Raw genomic sequence first — 16,149 nt, 5'->3', positions numbered from 1 at the left:
GGAAGAGTGACTTTGAAACTTTCCAGAAGCAGCCGGTGACCTTGCTTCCTTGTATGCATTTGATTTTCACGTTCATCACTGGTTTGCACCTTCATTCAGTCCCATGCTCCCCCCTGGCCAACAGGAAATAATGATAAAAACCCTGGCTGCCGTAAGGGGAGGAGATAGACAAAACCTTTTGCTAAATTCAATCCATTAATTTTTGCTCAGCCAGACAGGTCCATAAATTCATTTCACGTGCAAGGACTCCACTGTAACTCTCCTCCTGTCACTTTATTATGAACGCTGGGCGCAGCGGCGTGGAGGGAATAGCCTTGCAGTCTGGGCTGGCTCATCTGCCTGACCTCTAGGCTTTCTGCCTCCAGTGCTGACATCATACATTCCCGCTGCTGGGTCATTTTTAATGGGGCACTTTATGCAACATAGAACTACTATTTTTTTTTTTCTTAAAGGACAACAGAGCTTAGCTGTTTAACGGCATCCCCACCCCTACAGTGCTCTGTCCATGACCAGAACTACCCAGGCAGGGTCTCTTGGTCCCTCCAGGAGGAAAACGTCCATACTGTGATTCATTTCCTTCATGCTGCAAGGAATCTTTCTCAGTTCCTGGTCACTATGTCTCTTCCAATTCCTCTCTATATCGGGTCCTTTGTTACTCGAAGTGTGGTCCCTGGGCCAGTCTCATGGGCCTCACCTGCGAACGTTAGAAATATAAGATATTGAGCCCCAGCCCCCAATTTCTGAATCAGAATCTGTATTTTCAAGATGATTTCTTTTTATGTTTATGTTTATTCCATCTTCAGAACTTTGTAGAAACACTGATTCTTTTTTTTTTTTTTTTTTTTTTTTTTTGAGAGAGAGGGAGAGAGAGCGAGCACACACGTGAGCAGGAGAGGGGCGGAGGGAGGAGAAAGAATCTTAAGCAGGCTCCACACTCAGGGCAGAGCCCAACCTGGAGCTTGATCCCACAACCCTGGGATCATGATCTGAGCTGATAAAGAGATGTTCAATCAAGTGAGCCACCCAGGCACCCCAAAACACCAATTTTTAAACCTAGATCATTTACTTTAATTCATGAGATTCACATCTCAAAAGGAGGGGGAAGAAATCCATATATACAACAAAATCGGAGACTTTATCACTTAACATAAATTTAAAGAATATAATTTTGTCTTTCAGTGATAAATGAAGAATGCGTAGTTGGGGAACTCAGGACATGATGTGCTTGGTTTCAGGGAAGCGTGTGATTTCTTCTTTAAAATTAAATGGCTGAAGGGGTGCCTGGGTGGCTCAGTCAGTTAAGCAACCGACTCTTGGTTTCTGCTCAGGTCAGGATTTCAACATGAGATCGAGCCCCACATCAGGCTCTGTGCTGACAACACAGAGCCTGCTTGGGATTCTCTCTCTCTCTCTCTCTCTCTCTCTCTCACTGGGCTTCCCCTGCTCTCTCTCAAAAATAAACATTACAAATTTTTTTTGAAATTACATAGCTGAAGATTTATGTAATTGTGATGTAAAACAGGATTTATATTACAATGTATTGCAATTACATTTTGTTATAATTATATATATTGGTGTCTTTTATGAACCAGTTCTAGCAAGATTCAGATAATTTGAAAGTAACATAAACATATGGAAAAATTTCCACTTGAAATTTTGGATATGATTTAAAAGTATAATATCTGACAGATTTCCCAGTTATTTAAAAATTTTAATTGTATTTATTTTTATATACTCTGATTATACTTTATAACATCCCTAATTGGTGTTAGGAAGTTTCAACTGGGTGAGCATTAAAGTATAAATACTTATGTTTATCCCAAGTCTTCGGAGAAATTGAAATTCTACATTTATGACTTCTTTAGTAAAAATATGGACACTGGGTGTGCCTGGGTGGCTCAGTTAAGCGTCCAACTCTTGGTTTGGGCTCAGGTCATGATCTCAGTTCCTGAGATCAAGCCCCCAGTTGGGCTGACCACACAGAGTCTGCTTGGGATTCTTCCTCTCCCTCTCTCTTTGCCCCTCCCCCCCAAGATAAATAAACTTAAAAATATATGGATACTAGTAAATACATAAAATCTGATTTGTACCCCGTTAGGATTTTTAGGTGACTCAAGAATTGTATTCATAAAGGGGCACCTGGGTGGCTCAGTCGGTTGAGTGTCCTACTTCAGTTCAGGTCATGATCTGTGTGCGGTTCACGAGTTGGAGCCTGGCATCGGGCTCTGTGCTGACAGCTCAGAGCCTGGAGTCTTTGTCGGATTCTGTGTCTCCCTCCCTGTCTCTGTCCCCCCCCCCACTCTCTGTCTCTCTCTCTGTCTCAAAAATTAAAAAAAAAATGTATTCATATGTTGTCCTTTGCCAATCACGTGAAATTCTAATGTCACTGGTCACTCCTAGAGCCCCTCAGGAAAGCGGAAGGTAGGCTGGTACTGGGTGAGAAAAAGCAGGAGCCTGACCTCCAGGAGTCGGCAGGGAGCCCACAGCAAGGTCCCTGGAGCTTTCCCACTGAACACGGACAGCAGAGAAGGCCACTTTGTGACCATGACTGGTGAAGACAAGAATAAGGCCCCTCCAAAATCTGAACACACACTGAACGTAAACATTGTCCAAGCTACAAAATACCAAAAAACCCTTTCTCTGGACTCAGAGGAGTGACTGTTGCCTCTCTCCGTTGTAGCTATAGCCTTGCTCTAGTCTGCACTCGTTGTACATGAGGGTTTTTTTTTTTAATATTTATTTTTAACAGAGAGAGAAAGAGCATGAGCGGGGGAGGGGCAGAGAGAGAGGGGGACACAGAATCTGAAGCAGGCTCCAGGCTCCTAGCTGTCAGCACAGAGCCCGACGCAGGGCTCAAACTCACAGACCGCGAGATCGTGACCTGAGCCAAAGTCAGATGCTCAACCGACTGGGCTACTCAGGTGCCCCTGTACATGAGGTTTATTAAATTACCCTGCATCCTATAAGGACACTTTTACCCCAATGTTTATAGCAGCACGCTCAACAATAGCTAAATTATGGAAAGAGCCTAAATGTCCATCAACTGACGAATGGACAAAGAAATTGTGGTTTATATACACAATGGAATACTACTTGGCAATGAGAAAGAATGAAATATGGCCCTTTGTAGCAACGTGGATGGAACTGGAGAGTGTGATGCTAAGTGAAATAAGTCATACAGAGAAGGACAGATTCCATGTTTTCACTCCTATGTGGATCCTGAGAAACTTAACAGAAGACCATGGGGGAGGGGAAGGAAAAAAAATGGTTAGAGAGGGAGGGAGCCAAAACATAAGAGACTCCTAAAAACTGAGAACAAACTGAGGGTTTATGGGGGGTGGGAGGGAGGGGTGGGTGGGGGGGATGGGTATTGAGGAGGGCACCTGTTGGGATGAGCACTGGGTGTTGTATGGAAACCAATTTGACAATAAACTTCATAATAAAAAAATAAAAAATAAATAAATTACCCTGCATCCTGACGGCATCTGCCCCGGTACAAATGCCCCTCTCCTTAAGCTTTCTCCCAAATCCCCTAACACAACCCCAATCCTCTAATAAGTCTTTCCTCACATCTTATGAAGTGTCTCACAGCTGCTCAGGATGTGTGTCTCCCTTGCAGCAGAGTGTAATAAGCCACCTTGTTCAATTATAGGAGTGTTTGTGGTGATCTCTGGCTGTAAGCATTGACATGAACCAACAAAATACCGTCAGGAGAACCCTTCGTGGATTACATACTGCAGACTTTGGTATAACAATATGTTAGGTCAGAAGGGGATATTATAGATCGTAAAATGAAAAGAAACTTATAGCTTAAAAAAAGAAACTTATAAAGCATGAGTGATCAAAACAAGAATTAGATATCTAAAACTTTTTTCTGAACATGTGCAATACTTGAGTTCTGGTATTGAAATTTAAAAATAAGGGGAAGTTAGCTGTTCAGCTAGCACTTATTTCTGTGAATTTTGGTTTTTAATTTATTTATTTTGAGAGTATGAGAAGGAGTGAACATGAGTGGGGAAGGGGCAGAAAGAGAGAGAATCCCTATCAGGCTCTATGCTGTCGGCACAGAGCCCAACACAGAGCTTGATCTCACGAGCTGTGGAATCGTGACCTGAACTGAAACCGAGTCAGACGCGTAACTGAGCCACCCAGGCGCCCGTTTCTATGAATTTGGTACTGCTGCATATCTTTGTGGGTGGATAACTCAGAAGGCAGCTAAGTGAATCCACGTAAAGAATTTTGGAGACTGGGCCGCCCGGAGGGCTCAGCCGGTTATGCGTCTCACTTCGGCTCAGGTCATGATCTCCTGGTTCATGAGTTCGAGCCCTGTGTCGGGCTCTGTGCTGATGGCTCGGAGCCTGGAGCTTGCTTCGGATTCTGTGTCTCGCCCTCTCTCTGCTCCTCCCCTGCTCATGCTCTCTCTCTCTCTCTCTCAAAACTGAATAAAACATTTAAAAACTTAGAGAATTTTAGGGGCACCTGGATGGCTCAGTCGGTTAAGCGACCGACTTCAGCTCAGGTCATGATCTCGACATTTCTGAGTTTGAGCCCCGTGTCGGGCTCTTGTGCTGACAGCTCAGAGCCTGAAGCCGGTTTAGATTCTGTGCCTCCCTCTCTCTCTCTCTGCCCCTTCCCCACTCATGCTCTCTCTTTCTCTCTCAAAAATAAATAAACATAAAAAAAAAACAACTTAGAGAATTTTGGAGAGTGAGTTGAAGTTCTTCCCATTGTCTCGATGTAGAGTAGACCATCTCTCTCCTAGTAGCTGAGAGCCACCTTGTTTTGTGTATTCGGAAGTATCAGCTGTTAGGGTGTCAAAACCCGCAAAGTGAAAATAAGCTCAAACTGCGGACCCAAACTTTCATTGGAGAAACTTCAAAAGATGCCAGAGTGGGACATGAGTCAACTGTGGAATGTAGCAAACTAACGGCAAGTCCTACTAGAAAAATTGTGAATTGTATTAATTGTAGGTTTTATATCCATATTGAACTGTTCTTTTGGATTTGTTTTCCCATATTGCCAAATAAAGCAAGTAAGTGATCGTATTTATGTGCTGAGGGATCAAGATGCTTATTATGAGAAAAGGAGATCTAACTATAGAATCAAGGGTTTCAGAAGGAATGCTGTCCTATTAGAACTGGGCTGGAAATAGCACTATGAACTTGTATCTGTACATGAAAAAGTGATTTACGATGGGCATCTTTTCTACTTCTGTCCATTGACATGGTTTAAGAGTGTCACTAAATCTCACGTTTGGTTGCCCATCTAAAAAGGCTAATACTCAAGACATGGGTGTTGATTGAAAGGAATGTGAGCTTTACACAGGAGGCCAACCACCTGGGAAGAAGGTGGCCTCTGGTCCAAAAGCCAACTCTGTGGTTTCTGCCTAGCCAAGAGGGTTTTAAAGGGACAGGGGTCTCCGATGACCGAGTGGGGGCAATGGCCACATTTCCTGCCCCTGTGATTCAGTGGTGCCTGCCATTAGCTTTCAGTGCTTGAGGGCTGTGAGAGGTCCAATGCCTGTTCTGTGACATGTGGGGGCTTCCTGTTCATCTCCTCAAAAGGACTAAAATTTACAGACACACAAGGAGGATTAGTAAATCGTATGACCTTAAGAACACCTATTAAAGATCATGCTAGTTATGAAGATCAAGGCGGCCTCAGGAGGCCCCCCATGATGCACCCTTGTGTCAAGATTCTGGTTTCCAATACCATTCTTCCAGTAAAAGGAACCAAGGCTTTCTGGAGAAAAGGTTAACCCCATGTCTGAGACAGAACAGGACGAAACGAGCCTGGGATAGCTCCGTGGGCCAAAAAGCACAGTGCTCAAAGTTTAATAGAGATGATGGGACACAGAAAGTCATCTAAAAAGGGGCTAATGTTTTATTATCATTTTTTAAATGTTTACTTATTTGAAAAGAGAAACACACACACACACACACACACACACACACACACACACACACGGCAAGTGGGGGAGGGGCAGAGAGAGAGGAAGAGAGAGAATCCCAAGCAGGCTCCGCACTGTCAGTGCAGACCCTGACTAGGGGCTTGATCCCATGAACCGTGAGCTCATGACCTGAGGCAAAATCAAGGACCGACTGAGCCACCCAGGCGCCCCCATAAGAGGGGCTAATGTTTCAAGTCGTTTGCAGTTTTGCTGGCCAAAACCGAGTGAGACAACTTGAACATCAAAGCAGAATACTGGTAGAGGTTGGCTGATGAGCAGTCACGAGCCCATAATGATGCACACAAAAGTGGTTGACAAAATAAAAGTGAACAGGAGAGATTACATTTGTTATTTGTTAATCAGTCCTGTTGATGTTACTGACTCATTTCTAGTTAAAGAAACTAGTAAACGCACAAATACCAGTTAGTTCCCCAACATAAATATTAGTAAAGTGACCTCTAAGTTTTGAACGTGAGCCTAAAAATACCTATTAAATGTACACATGCGACACTCTATCAGGTTCCAAGGTTTAAAAATTCAGCATATTCCATCAGGGTTATAATAATGTGTTGACTTGAAGGTTCCCTGCGAAACCTACTTAAAAATATACCTAAGAAAAAACTAGGGATATTAAAAGGATAATAAGAGAATACGATGAACCACTCTACCCACAAAAATTCAACAATTTGGTTTTTTAGAGTTTATTTATTTTGAGAGCGAGCAAACGAATGGGGCAGGGGCAGAGAGAGAGGGAGAATCCCAAGCAGGCTCTGCACTGTCAGCACAGAGCCCAGCAAGGGGCTCAGTCTCATGAACTGTGAGGTCATGACCTGAGCCAAAACCAAGAGTCAGAAGCCTAACCGACTGAGCCACTCAGGCGCCTCCATGAATTTAACTATTTACATGAAATGGACAGATTCCTCTAAAAGCACAAAGTACCAAATCCAGTCCCATATGAAATAGATAATTTGAATACCTTTGCAACCACTAAATTCAATTTGTAATATTAAATACTCGAAAGAAAGAAAGAAAGAAAGAAAGAAAGAAAGAAAGAAAGAAAGAAGTCTCCAGGCCCTGATGATTTCACGACAGAATTCAACCAAGTGCTTGAAGAATGAACACTGATTCTTCACAGTCTTTTCTGGGAAACAGAAGATGAGGGAATACTTCCCCTTACTTCTCATTTTATGATGCTAGGATTAACCTAATACAAAACCAGACAATAACAGTACAAAAAAGAAAACTAGGGATCAATGGTCCTTGTGAACATAGACACACAAAAAGCCCTCAACAAAATATTAGTAAGTGGAACCCAGCGATATTAAAAAGAATGATATTCCACGAACAAGTGGGCTTTTGTAACAGAGATTCAAGGCAGCTTCAGTGTTCGGAAATCAGTGAATGTAATCCACCATATTAACAGGCTAAGAAGAAAAACCTCAAAAGATGCTATTAATTGTTGCATGAAAAGAATGTGACACAACCTCACTCAAGACAAAAACTCTAAGGAAAACAGGGATAAAGGGGTTCTTCCTCAACCTGATAAAGAACATCCACAAAAAAGAAACCCTGATGCTAAATTATACTTCTGATGAGACTTCTGATGAGACAATGCTTTCCCCCAGATGGGGAACAAGACAAGCATGGCCTCTCGCACTACTAATACCCAACAGAGCAGGGAAAACCAGGAAGAACTTCACTGAATACACTTCCTGTGCTACTCTGGTAGGGCCGCAGAGATCAGAACCAGGCTGGAAAGGCGTGCAGTTAAGGAAATGGAAATAGTTCATCCAGTGTTTGGAATGACTGCCCCGATAAGATTAGAGGTGCAGCTAAACTTTTCTTTCTTTCTTTTCAACGTTTTATTTATTATTTATTTATTTATTTATTTATTTATTTATTTATTTATGGGACAGAGAGAGACAGAGCATGAACGGGGGAGGGGCAGAGAGAGAGGGAGACACAGAATCGGAAACAGGCTCCAGGCTCCGAGCCATCAGCCCAGAGCCCGACGCGGGGCTCGAACTAACGGACCGCGAGATCGTGACCTGGCTGAAGTCGGACGCTTAACCGACTGCGCCACCCAGGCGCCCCTAAACTTTTCTTTCTTGAACAAGTTGACTCTTAACTTTCCAAGGAGATAGTGGCCTCTTTTTAAAAAGCATTATTAGAAAAACATACCTAGCTTTAAAACTCTAAGATGAACTCAATTTTAGCTTAGTAAAGGTGGTGGGAAATCTTAGAGATCAGCTGGTGTACAGGTGTCGGCAGTTTTCACAGTGCTTGGCCCATTAAATATGACAGTCAAGGAAACTGGACCTCTAGAGATTAAATTATGTGACCACGGCCAGACAATTTAGCACAAGTTGTTCCCTGTCTGGAATGTTCTTCCTGGCGAACAGCTCCTACTTCTTCCACATCTTTCTTCAAAAACTCCCCTGACTTCTTAGAGCATGAATCCTTCTTCTCCCCTTGACTCGTTTTACTGTTTGTTACTATCATCTGTCATTACATACTTGGTCTTGCCACTTTATGTTCCCTCTTCCTCACCAAAAGGTAATCTTCCCGAGGGCAAGGATTCAGCGGGTTCTACTAAATCGCTAGCACCTAGTGCAGCATTAGCGCCAGAGTATAGACATCATAGAGTATTTCTGCATTATGTTTTTCGTTCCTCTCTAGGGCAGGAGGGAAGTGACAGCATGGCAACAACGGGACGCACTTTTCTAATAAATACTTCTTTGTCGAACCCAGTAGCGATGTGTCATCCCCCAATCTTTCCTCATACGCGATCTCTGCCGGCTTTGAGGTCAGGGCCGGCTGACCCCGGCTGTCCAGCTCCGGCCTGGCTCTGCCCACGGTCCCCCACCCCACCCCGAGCCCTCTGCCCCGCTCGCGTCGGCGCCCCGGGCCCCAGGCTCCCCCCGCCCCCGGCTCGCTGCGCTCCGGCCCGCACGAGAGGTGTCCGCGGACGTCCCCAAGTGTCCGCCGCACCAAGCAGTGGGGACGAGGGCTAAATTGTTTAGGGCCGGAAAACCACGTTTACTCGTAAAGCACTTCGTTTCCAAAGAGCTCTAACGAACGTCATCTCATCGGGTTCTCTCCGGGCTGAACTGGCATCCAAGCCTCTGATTCTTTTTCATGGCGTCGGCGGGGAAGTGAGTTTCTTCGGGTTAAATGAGACTTTTTTGAACATCCGCTCTTCGGGGTGGGGTTGCTCTTCTCGGCCCCCGTCTCCCGCCCAGACCCCGGCCCGGCCGCCCGGCCCCCGCCTCGTAGGACACGGCGCCTCCGGAGGAGCGTTCCCAACGCGCCCGACCCCACGAGCCTCTTCCTGGGACTCTCTCGGCTTCGACCTTTTCTCGGTGGTTCTTCCGGTTTCTCTCGCGCACTGTTCCCGCCTCTTCCCTTGCGCCGCCGGGACTTGAGGCGCTCTCGCGAGACTTAGGCCTCTTCCTAGACCGGCGCTCTCACCGAGGTATGTTGGCGGCCTTCTCTCCCGCGGACTTTTCCGCCGACTCTGAGGACTACACGTGTCGGAGTCCTCCCTGCATCGGCGGGCCCGGCTCACCCGGCGGGGATACGGCCGATTACCCGGGCCGTGCCCCCCGATGGCTTCCGCGGGGTGGAGCGGGGCCGGGACCGGCGGGGGTCTGTGGCTTGGGGCCGCGGACACCTGAGCTAGGGCGCCCTGTACTTGCAGGAGAAGGCCATGTTCAGTTCGAGCGCGAAGATCGTGAAGCCCAATGGCGAGAAGCCGGACGAGTTCGAGTCTGGCATCTCCCAGGTGAGGGGAGGGCAGGGCCGGAGCCCCGGCGCGTGTTCCCCCCGCCCCCAAGCGCGCGTTCCCCTCCCCAACAAGTGTCCGTCATCCTCCGGCAGCAAGTGCCGCCCGCGCCCCGGCACCAGCCCCCGCCCCCCCCCACGGCGCGTGTCACCCCGGGTGGAGGTGGGGACGCGTCCGGGAGGAGGCCCCGAGTGTGTGCACGTGGGCGGTGCGGGCGCCCCGCTGAGGGTCGGCTCCGGCCGCTTCTCTCTCCAGGCCCTCCTGGAGCTGGAGATGAACTCCGACCTCAAAGCCCAGCTGAGGGAGCTGAACATCACGGCGGCCAAGGTAACGGGGGGGTTTATGCCGGGGGTGGGGGTGGGGGTGGTCGTAGGCGGACCGTCCGCGGGGCGCGGTGGCGGGATCTGCTTGGCCCCTTCCCGCGCGCCCCGTGCAGGTGCGGCCATGCGGGTGGGGGGACTGCCCCGGGTCGTCTTAAAGGTGGCACAGTGTGTGGGGAGGCGCACTGTGGGTCAGAGACCTGGCCGAGCCGGCCGTCCCCGCTCCCTGGTCCTGGAAGGAGCACCTCGCAGAGAAAGTCTGAGGCTTGGCCTTCTTAACCGGGGCATGTTGGCAGCGAGAACAACGCGCTTCCTTCCCGCTTGTTTCCGGGGCTTCTCTGCTGCAGCCTTTACGGGTCTACTTTCCAGGCTGCCGGTCTGGACTCCGTGTCGGGGGAAATTCACTTTTTCAAATTCCCGCCTTTAGTTTAGGAGCTGCAGCGCGTGTGGATGGGGTTGGAGGTTGCCCACGGGACAAGCAGCCTCAGTTCCGGTTGTGCACTTTACCTCCTGGAGCACAGCGTTGCCCACGCATCGTTGCGTGGGGTTTGTGAGGGAGGGGAGACGGAGGGCTGGCCCTGGCGGTGGGAAAGCGCGGGAGGAGGGTTTCTTTAAAATTTTGGTGTGCTAGAGTATTTGACCACGTTCAAGCCGAGTGTTCGCGCTCAGCGCTGGGCTCGGGTGGGAAAGATGGGCGTGTGAACTCAAGGTCATGCTGGTGTTCTGTGTTCTTCCTTCAGGAGATCGAAGTTGGCGGTGGTCGGAAAGCTATCATCATCTTCGTTCCCGTTCCTCAACTGAAGTCTTTCCAGAAAATCCAAGTCCGGCTCGTGCGTGAGCTGGAGAAAAAGTTCAGCGGGAAGCACGTGGTCTTTATTGCTCAGGTGTGTGTTGTCCTGGTGCATGTTTTGTTTTGGGAATTTTGTTAAAATCACTTGTGTTTCACTTTGTGTTTGCGGTAGATTAAAGAGATAAGTACGTTTCTGCTGTTAACGTGAAAACGGCTCTCCACGTTTACAAGGGCGTGAATGTAGTGCGTTTACGAGGGAATTAGGGACGTGTGGTGGGTCTGAGCCGTGGTTTGTCTGCAGGACAGAATTGAAGCGGGCGGCTGTATGCTTTGGGAGGAAAGCAGATGGTGAGGAATAGTTCCTGGAAAGGGGCCCGTAGTCAAGAAAGGTGGTTGTGTTTTTTTTTTTTTTTAAAGTTCAGATCTGGCCTTGGTGCAAACAGATGTGTGGGGGAGAAATGCCAGAGTGACAAATTTAACTAGCCTGTGGCTCCGCAGGCGTGTTCCTACCGTGGCGGGCCTGGCATTGTGGCAGGTGTGCAGTATTTGGGGCTCAAATCAGGAGCGAGGGATTTTTTTTTCTGGCGCTGTTTGAATATATTCTCTGGATTCTGAATGAATTAATGAGAAATCGGGGAATTCTCAGTAGCTTGTTTGGTCTGGGTGGTTTGACTTTCGCAAACTTTGAATTTATTGTTACTGCCCTTTGGCTTTTAAAGCACTTTGACAGTTGCCAGCTTTCTGCTAACGTGAGGTTTTTCTTTTTCCACGGTAATCTTCACAGAGGAGAATTCTGCCTAAGCCAACTCGAAAAAGCCGTACAAAAAACAAGCAAAAGCGTCCCAGAAGGTGAGTATTTTATCAGCGTCGAAAAAGTGTGCTGTAAACCCCTTACTAACAACTCCTTATCTGCTCGGTTGTTTGTACTAAGAGTTTTGGTAGGTTGCTTTTTTATTTTAGTTTTTATTTTATTTTATTGATTTAAAATTTGTTTAGACATTTATTTACTATTGAGAGAGAGAGACACAGCGTGAGCAGGGGAGGGGGCAGAGAGAGAGAGAGAGACAGACACAGAATCCGACGCAGGCTCCAGGCTCTGAGCTGTCGGCACAGAGCCCGACGCGGGGCTCAAACTCACAAACTGCGAGATCATGACCTGAGCCAAAGTCGGTCGCCTGACCAACTGAGCCACCCAGGCGCCCGAGGTATAAATGTTTTAAAATGAATTCTAGAGTAAGAATTATATGTTTACATAGGTAGAATGAATAGGTCGTTGCTTTCAGAAGAGAGGGTTTTCTCCAATTCTTTGGGTAAAGGACAGGAACAGTGAGGGGGTCCTCAGTGCAGAGCTGTGGGATCAAGCACACTGGATGTAGCGGAGGGGGCTGAGATGGGTCTTTACGTTTTATTTTTGCAGTGAATTAAGGCTAAGAAATTAGGCACATTTTTCTGTTGCTGACATCAGATTAGAAGTGTTGCTGCGGTTATAGATGCTCACGAACGGTGTTCGTTAAACTTGATCAGTTTAGGGTTTTCTGGCCTAAACTCAGATTGAGAGTTGCTGGCTCCTTGATCTGGGCCTTTTGGTGTGTTGTTGAAGTCTCGTTTCACAGAGTTGGATTATTGAAGCCCTGCAGGCCCTGCCCTGGGGACCATTTGGGAAACTCCTCTGGTACCTGTGTAACCTTCAGGTGAAGTCGGTACTGTGCCTCGTATCCTTACTTCTAAAGGGATGAGGAGAACGGACCCGAGGCTTGGAGAGTTGCTCTTTTCAGCCAGACCAGTAATGCTGGGCTGTTTTTAACTTCATCTTGTTTGTAAAACCACTTGAACAAGGGGTGGGACTCGAGTCTTACAGGCAGATACTTGCTCCTGTGGGAGAGGAGTGGGGGAGGGAAGGGCAGGGGCCACACTTTCTGGAACTTGCATCTTGGGCTTCAGTACTTTGAGCCTGATCCTGGGCAGTTGGAGTAACATAAGGATTCAGGGAATTTTTGGTGTTCCGGGTAGTTTGTGACCCCGAGATCAGACACGCGGGGTGGTGGAGAGCACGCGGGCCGTGAGAGCCAGCGTCGGTACTGGGAGTGTGAGAACGAAGCCTTCGCTCTGAGGGCAGCTGCTGCAGGACTGACCCCACCCACAGCTCTGGCCGTCCCCCATCCCAGACGTGTGTTTCCACCTCGGCTCCGGGGACACGACTTCACCACGTCCCTGGTGACCCGCCCCCCACACGTGGGGCCTTCTGTGCTCCTGCGCGAAGCCCTAGGTGACCGGCCGCGGCCCTTCACTGCTTCCCAGCCTGACCTCCTGCCTCCACGGTTCTTCTCCTTCAGTACTCGGCTTTCTCCCGTACATGTGAGGTCCTGAGACTCACTTCTTTTTGTTTTTGTTCTTGTTCTTGTTTCTAATCTATAGCAGGGTTTCCGTTACTGCTCTGAGCCTGTTCCGTTCCTGGGGCTCGGGATGGTCAAGGTTGCATCCCCGTCCCTCCCGTTGTAATAGACCGTGTTGGAGTCAGAAGATGCGCGGCCGCTGTGATTCCATTCTGATTTACGCTTTAAGGGGGAGGGTAGACACATGTCCGTGTTTGTGTTCTTCCTCGTACTGTGGGGAAAAGCTTAACTGGGGCGGCGTCCTTGTCATTTGCTTTCTGAGAGGTGATGCGGGATTTGGGAAGTGGCTTTCCCTTGAGCCTGCCGTCCGTGGCCGTGGAACAGGAAGCCCTCGGGAGGCATCCGGGAGCCCCTAGAAGGTGTGACGTGTGCGTAGGAACTGGCAGCTCTGAAGCACAGATGAGGGGAATGCGGTCTCGGACCTGCTGGGGGCGAGGGGACCTGATGGGCTCCGTGACACAGGTGCCTCTAAACCTGAGGGCCGCCCCTTCTTGTCTCATCCCAGCATCCCGCTAGCGCTCGGGGTTCGGAATCAGTTGAACCTCCTCGTCAAGCGGCCACGTGGGTCGTGGACGTGACGTGGTGTCAGGGATGCGAGTGGGACAATCGCGGAGGCGTGCGTGGCGGGATGAGAGTGGGGGCGTAGGAGCTGGGGACCGAGGTGCCCCATCCCGTCCCAGGGAACCAGGAGGAGCTTCGGAGGTCGTGGCGAGCTCTTGAAGGATCTTGTGTCAGGAAGTTACGTGGTCACAGGAATTTGTAGATAATTTGACAACTTTGGAGAAGGATGGCTTTGCAGAAGAGCGAGTGGTTAGGAGGTTACGGAGGTGTTTGGTCGAAAGCGTGCCCAAAAATAACACCTACAGCTGTGTGTAAAAGTGAAAGCCCTCCCTGCCTTCCCGCTCCCTGGAGATGATCACCGGGAGCGGCGTGTGTGGTTTATAAGGCGTCGCGTCGAACTCCCCCTAAGCTTTGAAGGAAAGTAGGTGTTGGTCGCCCTGTCTAGTTTGGCACCGGCCCTGGCGACGGATTAGATGTAAGTCGTCCGTGGGAAGCCCAGTGGTAACTTGGTTTAGGGGCCTGGGATTGGCCTTTTGCGTTGTTGACTTGGAAGGGGCTCACAGGAGGGCAGGCGTCGTAGATTCCGGGCTTCTCACTTCCGTCGTTGGGCTCTTTCAGCCGCACTTTGACCGCCGTGCACGACGCGATCCTGGAGGACTTGGTTTTCCCGAGCGAGATTGTGGGCAAGAGAATCCGTGTGAAACTGGACGGCAGCCGGCTCATAAAGGTTCACTTGGATAAAGCCCAGCAGAACAACGTGGAACACAAGGTAATGGGGTGACCGTGTTGCGGGAGGGCAAAGGGCGTGACCTGTCTCCGGCGTCAGCAGAGCCAGCGAGCGTAAACCCAGGGCCAGCTTTGCTCCATCGGAACCTCTGCGCGCTTCCCTTCGGATTCCGTGTCGGGTTTCACAGTGGGGGATGTTTTGAAAGTCAAAACTCTCTACCTTTTAAGTTACTAGGAACATTGGAAGTAAGGTAATTCCCCTCAGCAAGGCTGTGGATCCTTCTGGGGGTGAGATGTGGTGGTGTCAGAATCTGGGAGAGCTGTCCCTTCCCTTCATTCCCGGGAAAGCGTGACTGAGGAGGACGGTCCCCGGGCTCCCTCACGGGCTCAGAGCACCTCACTCGGGCACAGACCGTAGAGCCGTGTCCCTCAGCACCAGAGATGAGCTCGTCCCCAGCGTTGGCAGGCGGGCACGCCCTGTGTACCCCTCGTGCCCTGTGTGCCCGGCTGCTGAGGCGGGGGACGCCATGCAGGGCCCGGTTTCACATAATCGTTAGGCTTTCAGATGAATGTGCATATTTAAGAGTTTTGTGACGAATTCTTTCTTTGCTCGTAGGTGGAAACCTTCTCGGGCGTCTATAAGAAGCTCACGGGCAAGGATGTTAACTTTGAGTTCCCAGAGTTTCAGTTGTAGACAAAATGATGAAATAAAACATTCACAGTATTCTGCTCTGGGCGTGGTTCTCAGAATTTCGGAGATGGGGATGCATTACCGGTAGCTTCCTGCACAGGCTGGAAGCTTCTGAACAGAGAGGGTGTCTGTGGGCCGTTCGGGGAAACGGGGTGCACGCGAGGGGTGTACCTGGAGTCGGTGATGTTGGAGGGGGCGGGACCACGTGAGATCCCCCAAATGGCCAAGTATTGGCGCTTTGACAAGTTCATCCCAAAGATCCACGGGAACTGGAGCGCGAGTAATCGGGGTGACGGTACATCCTAGTCCCGCCGAGGTGCTCTACTCGGGTACCGTGTCTCCTGGAAAGTCCACCTCAAAGTTGAACTTCAGGGGCCCCCCGGCGGGGGTGGGGTGGGCCCAGTCAGTGAAGTGTCTGACTCTTGATTTTGGTTCGGGTCGTGATCTCACGGTTGTGGGATCAAGCCCCACATTGGGCTCTGCACTGACAGTGTGGAGTCTGCTTGGGGTTTATTCTCTCTCTCTTTCTTTCTCAAAAATAAACATTTAAAGAAAACCACACACGCAAGTTTACCATTTTATCCTTTGTGAGGGTACAGTTCAGTGGTCTCAGGTGCATACACTGCTGTGAACGTGGGATCCTGTGAGAACTGAGACGGCCCGTTGAGCGGCCCCCTGCTCCCCTTCCTGTGGAATCAATTGTCACGCACAGATTCGCCATCCGTGTTCCGCGCGACGGTCCGGTGTCCCTATGATGAGAAGTTTTGGGGGGGGCGAAGCAGCAGGGGCCCCAGCTGTGCCAGCTCTCTCCCAGGTGGCTGGGGGAGGGGTAGGTGTCGAGTTCTGGGACACACGACTGCTAAGCCTCAAAACTGCCTCTCAGAGCCGCCCCTCTTCACTGGGGGGGAAGAAACATCCTTGGAGGCAGCCCCAA

The 16,149-nt window shown here is 49.4% G+C and overlaps 1 protein-coding gene across 2 annotated transcripts in view; it reads left to right on the top strand.

Annotated features, from left to right (window-relative positions):
• Nucleotides 1–15,253, top strand: part of RPS7 (ribosomal protein S7) — a 117,512-nt gene extending 102,259 nt beyond the window's left edge. The window contains exons 1-7 of one of the 2 annotated variants that reach the window (XM_053891196.1): nt 9,367–9,425; nt 9,651–9,734; nt 9,990–10,061; nt 10,795–10,938; nt 11,629–11,693; nt 14,417–14,567; nt 15,141–15,253. In XM_053891196.1, coding sequence (XP_053747171.1) covers nt 9,660–9,734; nt 9,990–10,061; nt 10,795–10,938; nt 11,629–11,693; nt 14,417–14,567; nt 15,141–15,218 — 585 coding nt within the window. In that variant the 5' untranslated portion in view covers nt 9,367–9,425; nt 9,651–9,659 and the 3' untranslated portion in view covers nt 15,219–15,253. Of the gene's footprint in view, nt 1–9,366; nt 9,426–9,648; nt 9,735–9,989; nt 10,062–10,794; nt 10,939–11,628; nt 11,694–14,416; nt 14,568–15,140 lie in introns of those variants that run through there. The other variant, XM_053891197.1, reaches the window with a different exon arrangement.
• The last annotated feature ends 896 nt before the right edge of the window (nt 15,254–16,149 follow it).

The sequence above is a fragment of the Panthera pardus genome, unplaced genomic scaffold (assembly GCF_024362965.1).
Source record: "Panthera pardus isolate Hobbes unplaced genomic scaffold, ASM2436296v1 HiC_scaffold_26, whole genome shotgun sequence".
In the NCBI taxonomy this organism is placed as follows: Eukaryota; Metazoa; Chordata; class Mammalia; order Carnivora; family Felidae; genus Panthera; species Panthera pardus.
This window is presented reverse-complemented; position numbering and strand designations above follow the sequence as displayed.